The sequence below is a fragment of the Quercus robur genome, chromosome 11 (genome assembly GCF_932294415.1).
Source record: "Quercus robur chromosome 11, dhQueRobu3.1, whole genome shotgun sequence".
NCBI classification, from domain to species: Eukaryota; Viridiplantae; Streptophyta; class Magnoliopsida; order Fagales; family Fagaceae; genus Quercus; species Quercus robur.
In genome coordinates, this window is record NC_065544.1 from 38,768,586 (window position 1) to 38,783,859 (window position 15,274).

The 15,274-nt window shown below is 33.6% G+C and overlaps 2 protein-coding genes across 4 annotated transcripts; both read right to left on the minus strand.

Annotated features, from left to right (window-relative positions):
• Window positions 1–1,207: 1,207 nt before the first annotated feature.
• On the minus strand, window positions 1,208–9,128 carry LOC126706397 (B3 domain-containing protein At3g19184-like). 3 transcript variants are annotated; one of them, XM_050405812.1, is made up of 9 exons: window positions 8,910–9,124; window positions 8,538–8,806; window positions 6,845–6,989; window positions 6,673–6,774; window positions 5,766–5,797; window positions 5,502–5,664; window positions 3,744–3,950; window positions 1,604–1,787; window positions 1,208–1,462 (listed from the first exon to the last, which is right to left on the minus strand). In XM_050405812.1, exons 1-9 carry the CDS (start codon window positions 9,042–9,044, stop codon window positions 1,443–1,445), a joined length of 1,257 nt encoding a protein of 418 aa, XP_050261769.1. In that variant the 5' UTR covers window positions 9,045–9,124; the 3' UTR covers window positions 1,208–1,442. The 3 variants fall into 3 exon arrangements, with proteins under 3 accessions (XP_050261769.1, XP_050261771.1, XP_050261770.1); XM_050405814.1 differs by lacking the exons at window positions 8,538–8,806; window positions 8,910–9,124 and adding an exon at window positions 7,086–7,202; XM_050405813.1 differs by lacking the exons at window positions 1,208–1,462; window positions 1,604–1,787 and adding an exon at window positions 3,079–3,344 and having other exon boundaries at window positions 8,910–9,128.
• Window positions 9,129–10,353: 1,225 nt separating this feature from the next.
• On the minus strand, window positions 10,354–14,132 carry LOC126706785 (B3 domain-containing protein Os01g0234100-like). Its single transcript, XM_050406334.1, has 7 exons — window positions 13,940–14,132; window positions 13,768–13,848; window positions 12,841–12,866; window positions 12,583–12,748; window positions 12,299–12,505; window positions 11,581–11,671; window positions 10,354–11,459 (listed from the first exon to the last, which is right to left on the minus strand). The coding sequence occupies exons 1-7, from the start codon at window positions 13,991–13,993 to the stop codon at window positions 10,741–10,743; spliced, it is 1,344 nt and encodes a 447-aa protein (XP_050262291.1). The 5' UTR covers window positions 13,994–14,132; the 3' UTR covers window positions 10,354–10,740.
• Between the last annotated feature and the right edge of the window lie 1,142 nt (window positions 14,133–15,274).

Sequence of the window (15,274 nt, forward strand, 5' to 3'; positions counted from 1 at the left end):
ATTGTGTTTCTTAAACTATAGAAAGATTTTCTTTGGTTTCTGCAAACTCTCTCTCTCTCTCCAGATGTAGGAAGCCCTAAACGCACGGTATAACATTCAAGATCTACAACTCACAGTATAGATTTTAGCTTATAAAGTTCAGCTTTTGTAAGGTTAGTTTGTTTATATATTTAGTCCTTACGTTTAGATTTAGGTTTAGGTTTAGGTTTAGGTTTTAAGAGATTTATATATTACTACTATGTGGCTGAATTTCCCGTGACATTAGTTTTATGTTTTTTTTTTTTTTAATTTGTTTTATGTAAGGTTAGTTTGTTTACATCAGTTCTTTATCTCAAAGATAAGGCTTTTATTTCTACCGCAAGAACTATTTAGGTATGTATCCCTTGCAAGCACACATGAACTTAAATTGTCTTTTAATATATGCATGCTTTATTATTTTCTAATAATTTTCCCGTGCATCGCACAGGTTAGCAACTAGTTTCCTTTAATCTTCAAGATCAACAACTTATGTTTCCAATATTTAGCAGCATTTTGTTTAAATCTATTTCCTAAAACAATGTAATAATTTAGCTCAAGTTTTGCTACTTATGCGGAGTGAGTTCGAGGAACCGTTAGTTTAGTTTGAGGATTATCTGATTCTTTCTAAATTCAAACGCTAAAAAAAAAAAAAATAGCAAGAATTAGATATAAAGTGTGTACATAAATGAAAACTCTAAAAAGAGTACACAGAAAGACCAATGAAATTGCTAGTAATAAGCCGAAGAAAAAAGTGAACCCTAAATTTAACAGGCATTAGACATTCAATTTACAATTTGGGCTTCGCTCTCATCAAACTAGCCAATTGTTGCCTAAGGTTGAAACATGCAATTGAATATTTGGCAGGGACCAATGAGATTGCAAGTATCCAATGATCTTGTTCCACCCCCCCACCCAAAAAAAAAAAAAAATCCAGGAAAAAAGAGCGCACAGAAACCTGCACAGTTTGCTTTCTACTGAAGAAGAAAAAAAAAAGCCAGGTGGTGGAAAGAAGAGCTACATAACCTTGCAACTAAATATAAAATAAAGCTTAATTACAATATAAGCTTTTTAATTACAAAAATTAAACAAATTTCATTGCAAAATCAGATAAAATAGTCTTTCCACAAGTATCGGACAAACATAAATTGGGGTCCAGACAAGCAATTTTTTTTTTAAGAGAATAAATCCATTAACATTATAAGACATAATATTACAGTCATTGCTATTATATTAAAATACATTCCATTGATAAATCTGGCTAATTAAAAGAGCTGAAAAAGCATTCCTAAATCCCAAGTATACTAAATAACAATGTTAAGAAAAAAAGTTAACCTAGACAAAAACCTCAAGAATGATGAACCAAAATTGGTACATTGCAGAGGAAACACAAAATTCCAATTCTGTACCACAGCTTTCTTGAAGTATCAAAGACTACGCTTTCTGCCTGGCAAAAACAGATATATATGGAAAGTGAAAACTGTGAACCATGTGAAATAAGTAGTTTGGTGAAATATTACGTTTATCAGTTGCCATATATATTTTAAACAAAGGGACTTGAAAAGGTTTCAGAGTGGAAAACAATTACTTGCTCTGGTTCTTTTGGCAATCCTGTCTAACTGTGAGGCATCTGAATCCTTGTCCTTGTCTTCATTGTCCAACTTTGAGGCATCTGAATCCTTGCCCTTGTCTTTGTTGTCCAACTTTGAGGCGTCTGAATCCTTGTCCCTGTCTTCATCGTACGGTAATTCAGATGCCCTAATGATGTACACCTAGGAAGGACAATTAAGGTAATTACTACAAAAAAAAAAGAGAGCACATTTGTGTTTGAAATTCAATTTATACAAATGAGGTTTCATATGTTTATAGGAAAAAAAAAATAGTTCATTAAATTGTTAAATCATATTGAGCTCCAAAACAAGATATTCTCCATTTAGTGAAGACAAATCAACATTATATTCACAGAATGGATTGAAACCTTCTACATATAAATATTCAATTAAGCAATATATCTAGTTTTGTGTATAGAAAAATGCATGAGGCAAAAAATTCACATCAAGATTGTGCAACATATACCCCACACCCACAACATTTTCAGTTGATGTGCTCCAAGGGCGAAGCCAAGGGGGGGGCGAGAGGGGGCAACTGCCCCCCTGACTCCACCGGAAATTTTACATGCATACTAACATTAAGCAAATTTCCTTGACATAAAAAACAAAACACTCCACAGTCCACACTAGGAACAATGATAGAAAAAACAAAACACTCCAAACTTGGGAACAGTGAAACCTAGCATCAAAAAGATGGAAGAAAAAGTTACGATGTAGTCTTTACACAACATTTTCAGTTGATGTGCTCCAAGGGCGAAGCCAAGGGGGGGCGAGAGGGGGCAACTGCCCCCCTGACTCCACCGGAAATTTTACATGCATACTAACATTAAGCAAATTTCCTTGACATAAAAAACAAAACACTCCACAGTCCACACTAGGAACAATGATAGAAAAAACAAAACACTCCAAACTTGGGAACAGTGAAACCTAGCATCAAAAAGATGGAAGAAAAAGTTACGATGTAGTCTTTACACTCCAAGTCTATATCATACCAATCTTGTACCATGCTTTTTTTTGCCTTATCCCAAATTTACTCTTATCATCACTCACAGACTCATTACACTTTTTCTAGCTAATCACTAAACCTTCTTAGTAATCTTCAACTACAAGGCTTAAATTATTTGAATGAACTAAATTAGATGTTTAAAATTTATGAATTTAGATTACTATCTTACATTGATTTTTATTAACAATAAATTCATTATTTTTGTTCATTGATGATATGAAATTAAGAAATGATTAATTTCATTGTTATTTATTTTGATTAACAATTATTTGTTTTTTTATTTTATTTTAAATATTGATTAATATCTTTAAAGCTAATTTCGTCTTACAATCCTGCATGGACTGAAATCCTGGCTCTGCCACATTGTGTCCTATTTGAAATTATCACTCTACATTCTGCAAGAAGGCTAAAGCTCAAAGGAAGAAAATATGGATATTACAGTTTAGCATCCAGAAAATTACAAATGACAAGGAATTTTGAAACATGCAAAAAATTGAAGCCTGAAGGCCCTGAACAAAATTGTAGTAGCCCCAATTGCGCATGTTGAACAAGGAATTTTTCAGGGTTATATACTAGCTGTTTTGTTGATATTCAACATTATTACATCATGCATACCCTAACAAGTAGCAAAGTTGGTTGGGATTGCATCTCATGAAGTTGAGGTCATTGATTCGAAATTTCCCATGCAATCTCCCCCTTAGGGCCATTCAATCCTAAACAATGCATGCAATTCAAGGAAACTCAGAAAAGTGTTGTTCCGAATGAGATTAAGCAAATAAAGTTAGTGCTGCCTTGTGAAATGCCTATTCTTCTACTCATAAACACATCTGTTATTGTAGAGGTATTTTAAGTGGCCATTTTGCAGTAGAGTATTTAAGTTATAAAAAGGAATGACCTAGTACAGATTTTACAGAAATTTGTCAATATCAGAAATCTATCCACAATTGTCAAATAAATTTGTCAACACTCAACATCAGAATTGTACTGCAATTTTCAACATTGGCATATAGCACAATTTCCCATGCAACATTAATGCATCTTTTCTGCATGTGTAATTGCTTTAAAGCTCTAAAAGGTACCAATAAGGCATCAATCTGAGTCCACCTGCTCACCTTAAAAGTAGTAGGGTTAATTAACTGGAACACTAATGCATCCCCATCAACTAGTTCATGATCAATAGCAAACCCTCTCCAACCACCGCTAAGACCATTTTTTTCAGCAAGGTATTTTGTTGGGAACTCATCTTCATCCTCATCTACCAAAGTTATCATCTCATCCTCGTTGGGAAGGTGTTCCTTGCAAAAGTAGACTGGCAGACCCTATTGATAGGTTGTAGCAGAAATTATGACAGAAAGTAAGAAATTACATCCACTCGTATCAGCTATATGAAAAAAAAAATACCAATAATAATGTTATTATTCATTCTTTGAAAAGAACAACAAATCATGCCCAATTATTTAAAATGAAAATCAATGTAATGTCTGAAGTACAGTCAATTTTATATATAGGGGCAAATCCGTGATTTCTGCAATTAAAGATATTTTAGTAATTTAGTTCTAGAATATTCTAGGAGATCCAAAATATCTTAGATTTTATTTTCTTTAGGTCTAAGTTAGTGTACAAGTGGGAATCCTAATACTAGAGTACAAGAAAAATTCTTTATATAAATTGTGTTCAATGTAAGGGAGATGGAAAATAGACCAGTAAAATTGAGTGTTTTGAGCATAAACTCTTCCTCATTTTCTCTTATTTCTTTCTTCAATTCTTTTTTTTCTTTCTCCAAGTTATCATTCATGGGTACTATTCATATAGCGTTGAAGAGTTGAACACCCTAAATTTCTCTCTTATTATTCTTCTTTACACCGAAATTAAGCCCTTTCTTTTACCCTTCAAAACCCTAACATAGTTTCTTATACTAAATCGGCAATTCATCAAACCACCTTTAGTTCCTAACTCAATCCCATATCTCCTTCTTAAACAATTCTAAACCTAGATTTATAAATTCTCCGAACCCTAAGCCAAAAAATTGGGGAATTTGTCTTCATGTGGTTGTGGTGGGTCAAAGTTTAGCAGAATTTGTAGAAATGGGATTTGGAGTTGGGGAATAAAGAGTTTTAGTGTTGTATTAGGAATTAAAGATGGTTGGATGAGTTATTTGATGGCTATTTAGTAAAGAAAGTATGTGGGGATTTCGTGTTTTGATGGGTAAAAGAAAGGGCTTGATTTAGGGTTGTAAAGAAGAAGAATAAGAGCGAAATTTAGGATGTTCATGGGGTGTATGAATTGTACTCATGAAGCATGACTTAAGTGAAAGAAAAGAAGAAGAAGAGAAGAAAGAAAGAGAGAAAAAGAGAAAGAAAAGAAACCACAAAAGCCAATGTGACTCTGCTCAAAACATTCATTAATTTTATTAATACTCTCCATCTCCTTTGGACACATTGTGCACAATTTATATAGTAACTAGTAGTATTAGGACTCCTATACTGTGATCTCCTAGAAGATTCTAGAATTAACCAAATTACCAAAATACAATAAATTGATTAATTCAAAGGAATTACAAAAATTATAGATTTTCCCTCGAATATAAAATTTCCCATAACTAATCAAATAAAAAACTGTTTTAGGTTCATTCTTAGACAATAAAACCACATGACTTTTACTTCAATTTGACTTCATATTGAATAGGTGAATTCGCTAAATAAAAGCAAATCCATCTTCATGGCTGCATCAAATATATGACCAAGTTCCATCAATAAACTACATAGGAGTCCAAGAATTATAAGTGAGTAAATACCCAATACCTATATATTACTAAATAAACAGTCTTACTCAGAATATCACTTATTTTCAAGTACAAGGCATTGACATACCAGCCAAAATCCTCCACTGACATGTGACTGGAGCATGGGCTTTAAAAATGTTGGGAAATCAGATCCCAAATCCGATTCAAGCTGTTCTGCTCTCTCAATGGCATCCTGTCTTGCACCATCTGAAGCATAAAATCGGCTCAACAAAGATCCCCGCCGATAGCTCCTACAAGTGAACCCCACAATAATCATACATAAGCAACCCTCAAAATTCTCAGTCATTTATTGATTAGTAAAGTTTTTTAACAATGAATCACATATGTCAACCTTCTGAGACTCCCCAAGGGTTCAATTGGTACCTGCCATGAACCAAGAAATTGGCATATCAATCCAAAATAGAGACAGAAAGCATTTCAACAATATAAAGGGATGTCTAACATCCATTACCACCCAAAACATTACCTCCACCAATTTAAAGAAAGAATAAAAATACTGAATTTGTAATGGAAATCAATCACTATAATGACTTTACATTGACTATATAATACAACAGCCTAGACTAAAAAAAATACAGAGAAAGCAGAGAATAAGACAATACTAAATAATGAAACTCAAACCTAATGGTTGCTTTATGTAGAGTTGATTATTATAAATAAACCACACATGAAAATTAATAGACAACATCAAACCATCTTGGGTAAATTGCATCCTTGGTTCCTTACATTTCAATTTTGATCCCTTAAATTAATAAAGAAGCTTTAATTTGGTGTTTAAAAAATTCAGAAAGGGAACAATTCCATTTCCATCTCTAAAAATTTTCCACCATTTTCTTGTTTGCAATTTTGGTCCCTTAAATATGGGTTACTCATACTCCTCAGTATTCCACTAGTTACGTTAAGGGGCTAAATTAAAAAAATTTGAGGGACCAAAATCAAACCTTTTAAAATCAAAGAGACCAAAAATTCAATTTACCCAACTATCTTCTTTGTAATATTTACAATACTAAACTAGTAGATGCACAAAAGACACGCAAGTTGCAACTCAGGACTCGATAAAACAAAATCTAGAACATTTAATCTGAAATCAAACTAGTAACCAGTAAGCCCCTTAAATCTTCTCTAACAAAACGGTTATATTTACCAACTACTCATTAACTGTATTCAGCCAACATTATTATCTTAAAAAAGAAAAAGATGGAAACTTTAGGTAAAAGCAAAGTGATGAAAGAACTGACTTCCTTGTAATTGGGAGGGGGCTTGTTGGCAGTTCGACTTGATCTTCGGACCGGGACAGAAGAGACATCAAGTGATACTCTTGGCCTCTTCACCTGCTTTGCCTGTCCGAACAGAAAGAAAAGTAAAAAACCAAAAATAGAGAGAGAGAGAGAGAGGAGTTACGAAGGATACCGGAGAGGACTTAGGAGTAGTGGAGGAGGCCTTGAGAGCGAGAGCTAGCTTGCCAATATTGAGCTCCTCCATTCTCTTCTTGTTCTCTTCCAGCCTCTGTTTCCGGCATTCCTCATAGCTTCGCTTCGATTCCACCATTTTTGTTCTATCAAACCAAACCAAAGACGATTGATTTTGTTTCAAAAGCTTTTAGTATGAGAAGCTCTCAAAAGGTGGGGAAGTGAAGTAGTGATACACATACACTGTGCTAGAAGTAGCTGACCGTTGGACTTGGGCCGCCCTTAAAAATAAAATAAAAAGCCTTTGCCTTTGTAATTAATTCCTACTACACGAGTGAGACTTGTGTTTTGAGCGCCAATTTGTGTAAGTTTTTGAAACTTTAAATTCAAAATGTGACAACGTCACTCAGCACTCAGAAGTACAAAAAAAAGAAAACAAAAAAAAACAAATATCAGTGGATGTGGATTTGATTATTCTTGGAATTTTGGACATCGAGCCGAGCCGTTCCTGGGATTTGGATTTGGTTACTTGCTTTTACACTAGTGTAGTGACACTGAAGTGCTGCCATTTCCGTGGCGGCATTGGTGTGCCCAAAAGTGTCTGGTCTTTTAGGATCATATATATTAACTTTCTCAATTAAATTAGGACCTATCAATTTTATAAAAAATAAAATAAAAAATTTGGAAAAGATGTATGTGTTGTAGTCAATGTGATCATATATCTAAATTTAATTAAGGAATTTAGTGCCTATTTGGACGTACTTTTAGTTTTAAATCAGTTTATTGCTTATTCTTTCTACTATTTGCAGATTTTATATAAGTCATCTACTTATTTTATTTACAACATTCTCAACAAAAATTAGATAAACTATTCCAAATGAAATCTTTTTTGGTTTTTCGTAAATAAGGAATTTGACAGGCTAATACATACCCTTAAAAAAAAGAAGGTATGGTACCTAAATTTTTTCCTTTTTCTTTTTTAGGTACACATTTTTTCTTAACCTTTCAAATCTTTTGTTTTATTTTATTTTTTGGAATAAAGTTTCATTCTAATCCTTTAAACCCTTTAAAGTTAAGACTATAAATAAGTTGACCCGAACTGTGTAACAAAAGTTTAAGAATATTCATTTAATTCTATTTGGAACTCAAGTCGATGTCAAGTTTATCAACAAACTTGATTATATGTTCAAGTTTGGTTATTTGATTGTCAAAGAAGTTTGAGCATGTTCAGATACACTTGATTATAACTTTGTAATGATTATTTAAAAAAGTAAAATACCCTGCAATCCGAAACCCAAACCAACAAAAAAACTTGATTATATATGTTCAAGTTTGATTCTTTGAGCATGTTCAAAAGCACTTGATTATTATTTATTTTTTTCTTCTCATTTATAACAAACACTATAATTAATAAATAAATAAAATAGTTGAAGTTATACTTTTGTAATGATAACCGGCTTATTCAATTATTGATCTATTTAAAATTGTGCCAAAAAGGTAAATTAGTGTAAGGAAAAAAAAAAAAAGTAAAATATAACGTGACTAGACACTAAAATATGCTGACGTGGAGCCCATCTACCAATCAAATAAAGATAGAAGTACTGCGCACGTGAGCAGCAGAAAATGGGAAATTCACATTCATCTGAAATGAAATCAATCCCTAGCCAAGAGAGGGAAGAGGAGAAGATGCTTGCTTGGTTTCGGATGGCGGGTCGGGTACCGTCGTGGCTTGATTAGAGGATCCGGTGAGCATTTGGACCACTTGTTTGAATGAGGAAAGGTCAGCTTTGACGAAGGCTGTCGGGTACGGGTCGGCGGACTCGAATCTGATGACGGGTGGTTTTGAAGGAGGTTTGTTGTGTGAGAGATTTTTGGCGGTTCGGACTCGGGTCTTGCTGGCGATCCGACTCGATCTTCGGACCGGTAATGAAGAGATATCTGGAGTGACTCTCGATCGCTTCACCTGTCCGTACAAGAATCAAAATCCAAAAAGCAATTAATCTCAAAATTGGAAAAGCCGAAAAAAGAGAAAAACACAGAGAGTGAGAGAGAGTTGTGAAGGAGACCGGAGAGGATTTAGGAGTGGTGGAGGCTTTGAAAGCGAGAGCGAGTTTGCCTATTTTGAGCTCTTCCATTCTCTTCTTGTTCTCTTCTATTCTCTTTCTCCGGCATTCCTCGTAGCTTTGCTTCGATTCCACCATTTTTTCTTTTCTGAGTTCTGTTCACTTTTCCTCTTTGACTTTTTGTTTTCCTATGCTGGAGTTGGACAACAAACAACAGTTGAGCTTAATTACTAAATTTTGTAGCTTAATTGACATTTTTAACTAACAAATAACCGTAGTTAAAGTTAATAATTTCACTTGTATGGTTATTACTCATTAGAATTATCATGTGTATTATCTAAAAAAAAAAAAAAAAAAGAATTATCATGTGTAGTTGCAAAAAATACAAAAAAAAAAAGGGGGGGGGGTAAATTAGTCATTTGGTCGTTCAATTGTGCAATAAAGTCTAATTTGGGCCCTCGATTGATTTGTGTCAATTTTGTCCATCAACTATCAAAATTAAAATCAAATTTATTTCATCATGGAGTTGGTTCTACTTTTAGTTAAAGTTTTAATGGAATTATCCAGTTTGAAATTAACTTTATTTTGAAAGTTAAGAGACAAATGTTACAACCAAAAAAAAGATAGTTGGGAGACAAAATTGACATAATAATTAATAATTAAAGTAGGATATGTGATGGTTGGGGCAAGAATATGGGTGATGATATAAAGATAAGGATAAAAAAAAAAGGTTGGGTAATTATCATTTTCCTTAGAAAATTTAAGTCAATGGAAAGAATGAGGGGTGGAAGAGTACATATATTCTCCCTGGTTTCACAAAATTCTCTCCATAGCAAAGGAGATAACTTTTCCTGGCTTGGAAAAGAAGGAAAATTTATGAGGTATAATTTTAATTAATTCAGTTAATCAAAAAAAAAAAAAAAATCTTATAGAAAGTGGATGGATTGAGAAAATAAAGTAATAAAATAAACACAATACATTCACTTTTATATAGTGTCATATTTACCAATTTAACTAATTACATTTTTTATTTATGTAATACAAGCATGATAGCAATTTTATACAGCCTATATTGTTTATCTTCTCAAGTAAACAAAAAAAAGTTAAATTTATTTATAACAGTCCACTTTTTTTATAGAGATAAAAATATTTTCTTTCTTATAATTTTTTTCTCTCTCTCATATTTTTCTTCCCTCCACAGTTTCGACTTTCCTATCATTCAAATCAAACAAACCATTGATATCAACCAAAGGACTACCTAAACACCATACCTCTAAGCACTCGTACTTTTAGGTCCCGAGGAAAATGACTAAAATGGCATATCAGCAGAAATTTTAGGTTATATTAGCCTTTAAAATAATTTACTAATTTGAATAAACATGTGGGAGCTAGATTGTTTGGAAACTCTTAGAACACCAGGGAATGAAGCAAAGACATGATTGTGTGCTTATGTGAGAGATTGCAATAGCTCATAAAACTCTCCAATAGTTACATCTTTATCATATGTAATCCAGAGGCTTACAAAAAGAGAGAACCAATACGTACATATTCTGGCCATTACTAGCAGTTGATGACTGCATCAGGAGCATCAGTGTCTACAGTGATCACTGCTATAAATAGCCCAATTAACTTATAACTTACAAAAAGAAAGCAGCTTGAAGTTACTGTGCTGATATACAATGTTCCTTTGTGAATTGATGTGCGTGGAATTTCACAAAAAAGCTTTATACTTACAAAACATCTCTTCACCATGAAGCACTGAATATTCCTAGTCCTGGAACATACACCTCTAGTTTACAAAAAAGTTGCGAATCAATGACAGAAAAGCTCCTCGTTACCAAGGGGCATTAGCCACTTCTTGGAACACAAGCTCAAGCTTGTCAGCAGCAACATCTAGATTCTCAATCTCAGCATCAAGGCTTTTTATTTTCTCCTTTACTTCCAAAAGCTTTGCCTCCAAAGTTTGCACCTCCTCTTCTGCTTGAGCTCTTACAAGTGTAGCTTCTTTATACCTCTCTAATTTCAGTGAAATATTCAAAAGCTGCTCTAGCCGAGCACGCAGGAAGCCCACATTCATGCCTAACACCTCAAAGGCTTTCAAAGTCTTGTCCCAAGTGGACAAACTTTCTTGTGAAGTGGAAATCTTGCAGGCTCTAATGGCATCAGCAACATTAATAGTCTCAGAAATCATTCCAGCCGCCAATTTACAGTTAAGACCCTCAAGTAGATGTTCATGAAGAAATGATTTCTTACTGCAACAGAGCTCAAAGTACTTGGTCAGAAGGAATTTGGGGAGCTCAGAGTTTATAACCAGACCATTAACAAGAACGGCGAAATCTTCAATGCTTCTAACTTGTTTAAAATCAACCACGGAATCTGATAGTCTGATTCCATCCAAAATTTCTGAGCCAATATCACTGTCATCTTCTGAAAGATCCACTATAGGCCCAGGATCAGTAACACAGACCATAATACTATTCTTTTGAGTATTTTCTTGAGAAAGAGTCTTCAAAGCCTCATTTACTGGCTCTTCACAAGCCCTAGTATCCTTATCTGCATGATTTACACAGTTGGAAATAAATGACAATATAATGGAAGAAGAGTAGCATGCTGCAGTTATTTAAAGAAGATCAAGGAAAACAAGAACAACAATGTGAACTGCAAAGCAACTTACCGTACTTCATAAGTTTCATGCCAGCATCCAATTTCAAGAGGGCAAGAGCACCATCCACTTCATCCGAACCATTTGATCTGACAATGTAGACCTAAAATTGGGCAGGAAAAAGATGCACAGCTAATATGCATTGACAAGTAATAGGCTAATACCTCCAAGCAGTATGTAATAAATCATATCCTACAAATTGACTTGCTAAATTCCCCAAACAAAAAAGTATATAGGAGTGGACGAGACCTTTATGGGTTTTAATTTCTGTTAAGGAAAAATTCCAAAACAAGAGATTAAACCAACATTTTTGGTCCTCCTTTCAATTTTTTTTCCTAGTCTTTGCAGAATTCACTTATAAAAAGCAGGTACTTCGATGCAAGAGTCAACACCCAATAAGATAAACAATATTTACTCATTGAGTTGAATTGGTTTTTGACTTCCCCTCTATAGACTTCTCCAACCAACAGATTCAACATCAATTCTTATACTTTCTTTATTACTATTTTTTCTCAAAAATGACCACATATATATATATGATCTTTAATCACACCAAATCACTGTACAGGCATAGCATTGAATACAAGCATTCTAATCAAGTACTCAAGGAACATTGGGTGGAAGGTAGTGTTGGTAAGTCAGTTTGTAAACCTCTTGTATTAAAATTGGTAATAACTTCAGCATTTGTAAGGTAATGTATAAGTAGTAACAAAAAGGTTCAAATAACTACCTTAAATTTGGAAGGCTTGACTAAATGGAAAACGACAATATCTCCCTCCATTAATTTGTGAGAAATGGAAAAGCCTCTCCATCCAGCACTTAGTCCCACCTTTTCCGCAAGATATTTTGTTTCAAATGCTTCCCCACTTTCATCTTCCAGAACAATTGCTGTATCTTGCATAGGCAAATGTGCACGACAAAAGTGCTTTGGGAGACCCTGTCATTTAAAAACAATTGACACATACAATAAGTCTGTTGATTCCTACCCAATTCCACAGACAAAGTGAGATTTACCAGCCAAAATCCACCAGAAACATTTGATGGGAGCATAGTCTTGACAAGGCTAGGGAACTCAGGTTCTAGATTTGCTTGAATCTCTTTTGCTTGTTCTAATACACAAGACTGAGCTTCAAATGTATCATATAAGCTGTCTACTGTTGCTCTCTTCAACCGCTTAGGACTGTACTTAAAAAAAAGGAGGCAGCACTGTTAAAATGTCATTAAATCTCCAATATATCATAACAGATTAACCGGCAAATCAATCATACTTACCCTTGTAACTTCTTATTATTGACTGCCTGTTCAAGAATCCACAAAAAATTCCATTAGTTCAGTACTATAATACATTCAAAAGAATATTGAGATATTAGACAAACCAACAGAACGTAATTACTGTATAATACAAAGACAATAAACCGTATACTAATTTGAGAAATGTAGTATAAGACTAGCCAATGTGGTACTTCAGTACTCGTATCAAGCTGGCCAGCACAAGCAACTACAATATAGCCTGCATTTGGTTTAGTAACATTTTCAGAAATAAGGGGTACGTAAAGTAGGAGACTAGTGATTATGTAAACAACAAAACAGATAAATTTTCTTCTTCACTGATACATTTTCCAGGACTCCCAAAGGAAGAGCAATGCTAGAGGTACAGAATTTTTCACAACTTGTTAAGGTGATAAGTTGTAACTTGAGCAACATCATTTTCTAATGAGCCCACCACTCACACAGATTTTATAATATACCAATCACAGCAGACTCCGTCAATCATTGTGCAAAAAAGTTTGAAATTTCTGTAGCATTAGATTTGTTGCACACGCAGTACAGAAAGTTTGTACCTTTTTTTTTTTTTTTTTGCACACAAAAAAAAAAAAAAACCCAACAAAAGTATAATGACTTCAAAAATTATTTTATGTTTTCAATAGACCAAAAAAGAATGAAAAATGTGTATCTCTTTCGTTTTCTAAAAGCTGTTTTAAAACCCAGTTCCAGTTTAGGCTTAAGAATCAGTCATTTCCCCAAATTTCAAATTTCTTACTGTGTTCATTTTTCAACAATTTCAAAAAAAGAAGACGAAAGTTTCAAACAGCATCGAACAGACTGGTACACAGAACAGACTTTTCAACACTAAACAAGATTAAAGTTTCACATTTATTTTTTGTTCAAAAAAACAAAACAGAGGACAGTGATTCTCACTTGCTTATCAGCTATTTGGTTAAAGCCCGGAACTTTTTTCAGCAACAGCCTTCCCATGGTCTTTGTTGGCCGCCCTCGCTTCTGAGAGTTGAAAAGAAAAGCAAAAAATCACAGTAATGAACAAACAGTCAAACAAATGGCATAATCAGATAAAGAGAGAAAGTGGGTGAACCTTGGGAGAAGAAACAGTTGGGCATTGGCTCTGCTTTTGATCAGCTACAGCCATGGCTTTTGTTGAAGTTTGAGTTAAAACTCAGAGTTTCCTCTCTTGTGTCTATTTGACTTTGATTTTTTTGTTTTTTTGTTTTTGTTTTGGGGAATAAGCAACAGGGAAGCATTTGTGTATATAAAGTTCTAGAGGGAAAAACCAAGGACCGTTTGATTTAAAATTGTTAGCTAAATTAAAGGCTGAGTTTAAAAATTGCCTAGAAATAATAGGGGGATGGCTGACTGGCTGAGCCGGTTACGTTTGGTACTGAGCAGTGAGTTTTTTTTTTTTTTTGGGTGAGGGAGTTTTAATTTATGGCATTTGCTCTTGATGATAATTCTTTATCATCAGACTAAAACACCAATCGGTTTTTGGTGTAGACGGGGATTAAATCTCAGACCTCTTATTCAATCATTAAAAACTATATCAGTTGAGCTAATTAGAACTTACAAGTAGTATGAGCCTTAAATTTTAGGATTGAGCTCTAGTGATCTTGCACAATATGTAAAAGTTGCTAAGATTATTAAAACTTTTTTTTAAAAAAGGTTAAAAAATAATTGGATAAATTCTATTAACTTATCTTTGAGTTTTTGGTTAATGTTAACTAAGTTCAAAACATTTTAAAATTGATTAATTTGGATGATATTCATTTTTCTCTTTCTCTTTTAAGGACCAAATTTATTAGTTTTGAGATATTTTGGACATGTTAAGCGGTAACACAAATCTCAAGTTAGGTTAATGAAATTTACCCAATCAATTTTACATTTCACAAGGGTTGTAATTACACGGTAGATCCAAACCCAAATCTTAAGTAGTGGTGTCTGTTGGAAAAACTAGTTTTGCATCTCATACAAAACAAGTTATGAAAACAACACAAAGATCTATTTCATTCATGAGAGATAACATACAATTTTGAATTCTAAAACAAATGACAAAAAGCGTACCTTGATGTAAAAAAAAGAAAGTAGATAGTATCTTAAGAAGACCTTCAATCTTTATCTCAATTTCTCATGGTGCCCAAGATGTGTGGTTTCTCAATTAGCTCTTATGTACATTGATTTTCGTTTTTGGAAAATGTATTCAAGAGATGTTTTAGAGAAAACTATTTCTCTTCTTTTAATCATATGTATATTTTAACTACCTAAATAGTTACTTTATTTAGTAACTCTTATTAAATAAATAACTAATTATCTAATTGTGTTAGTCTTTTAGGCCAACCCAATTGGACTTTAGTATGTGACTTGGGATAGGACCAAATGGACAAATAAGGTTCTAACTCCAATGGGCTTTGAGCTTCTA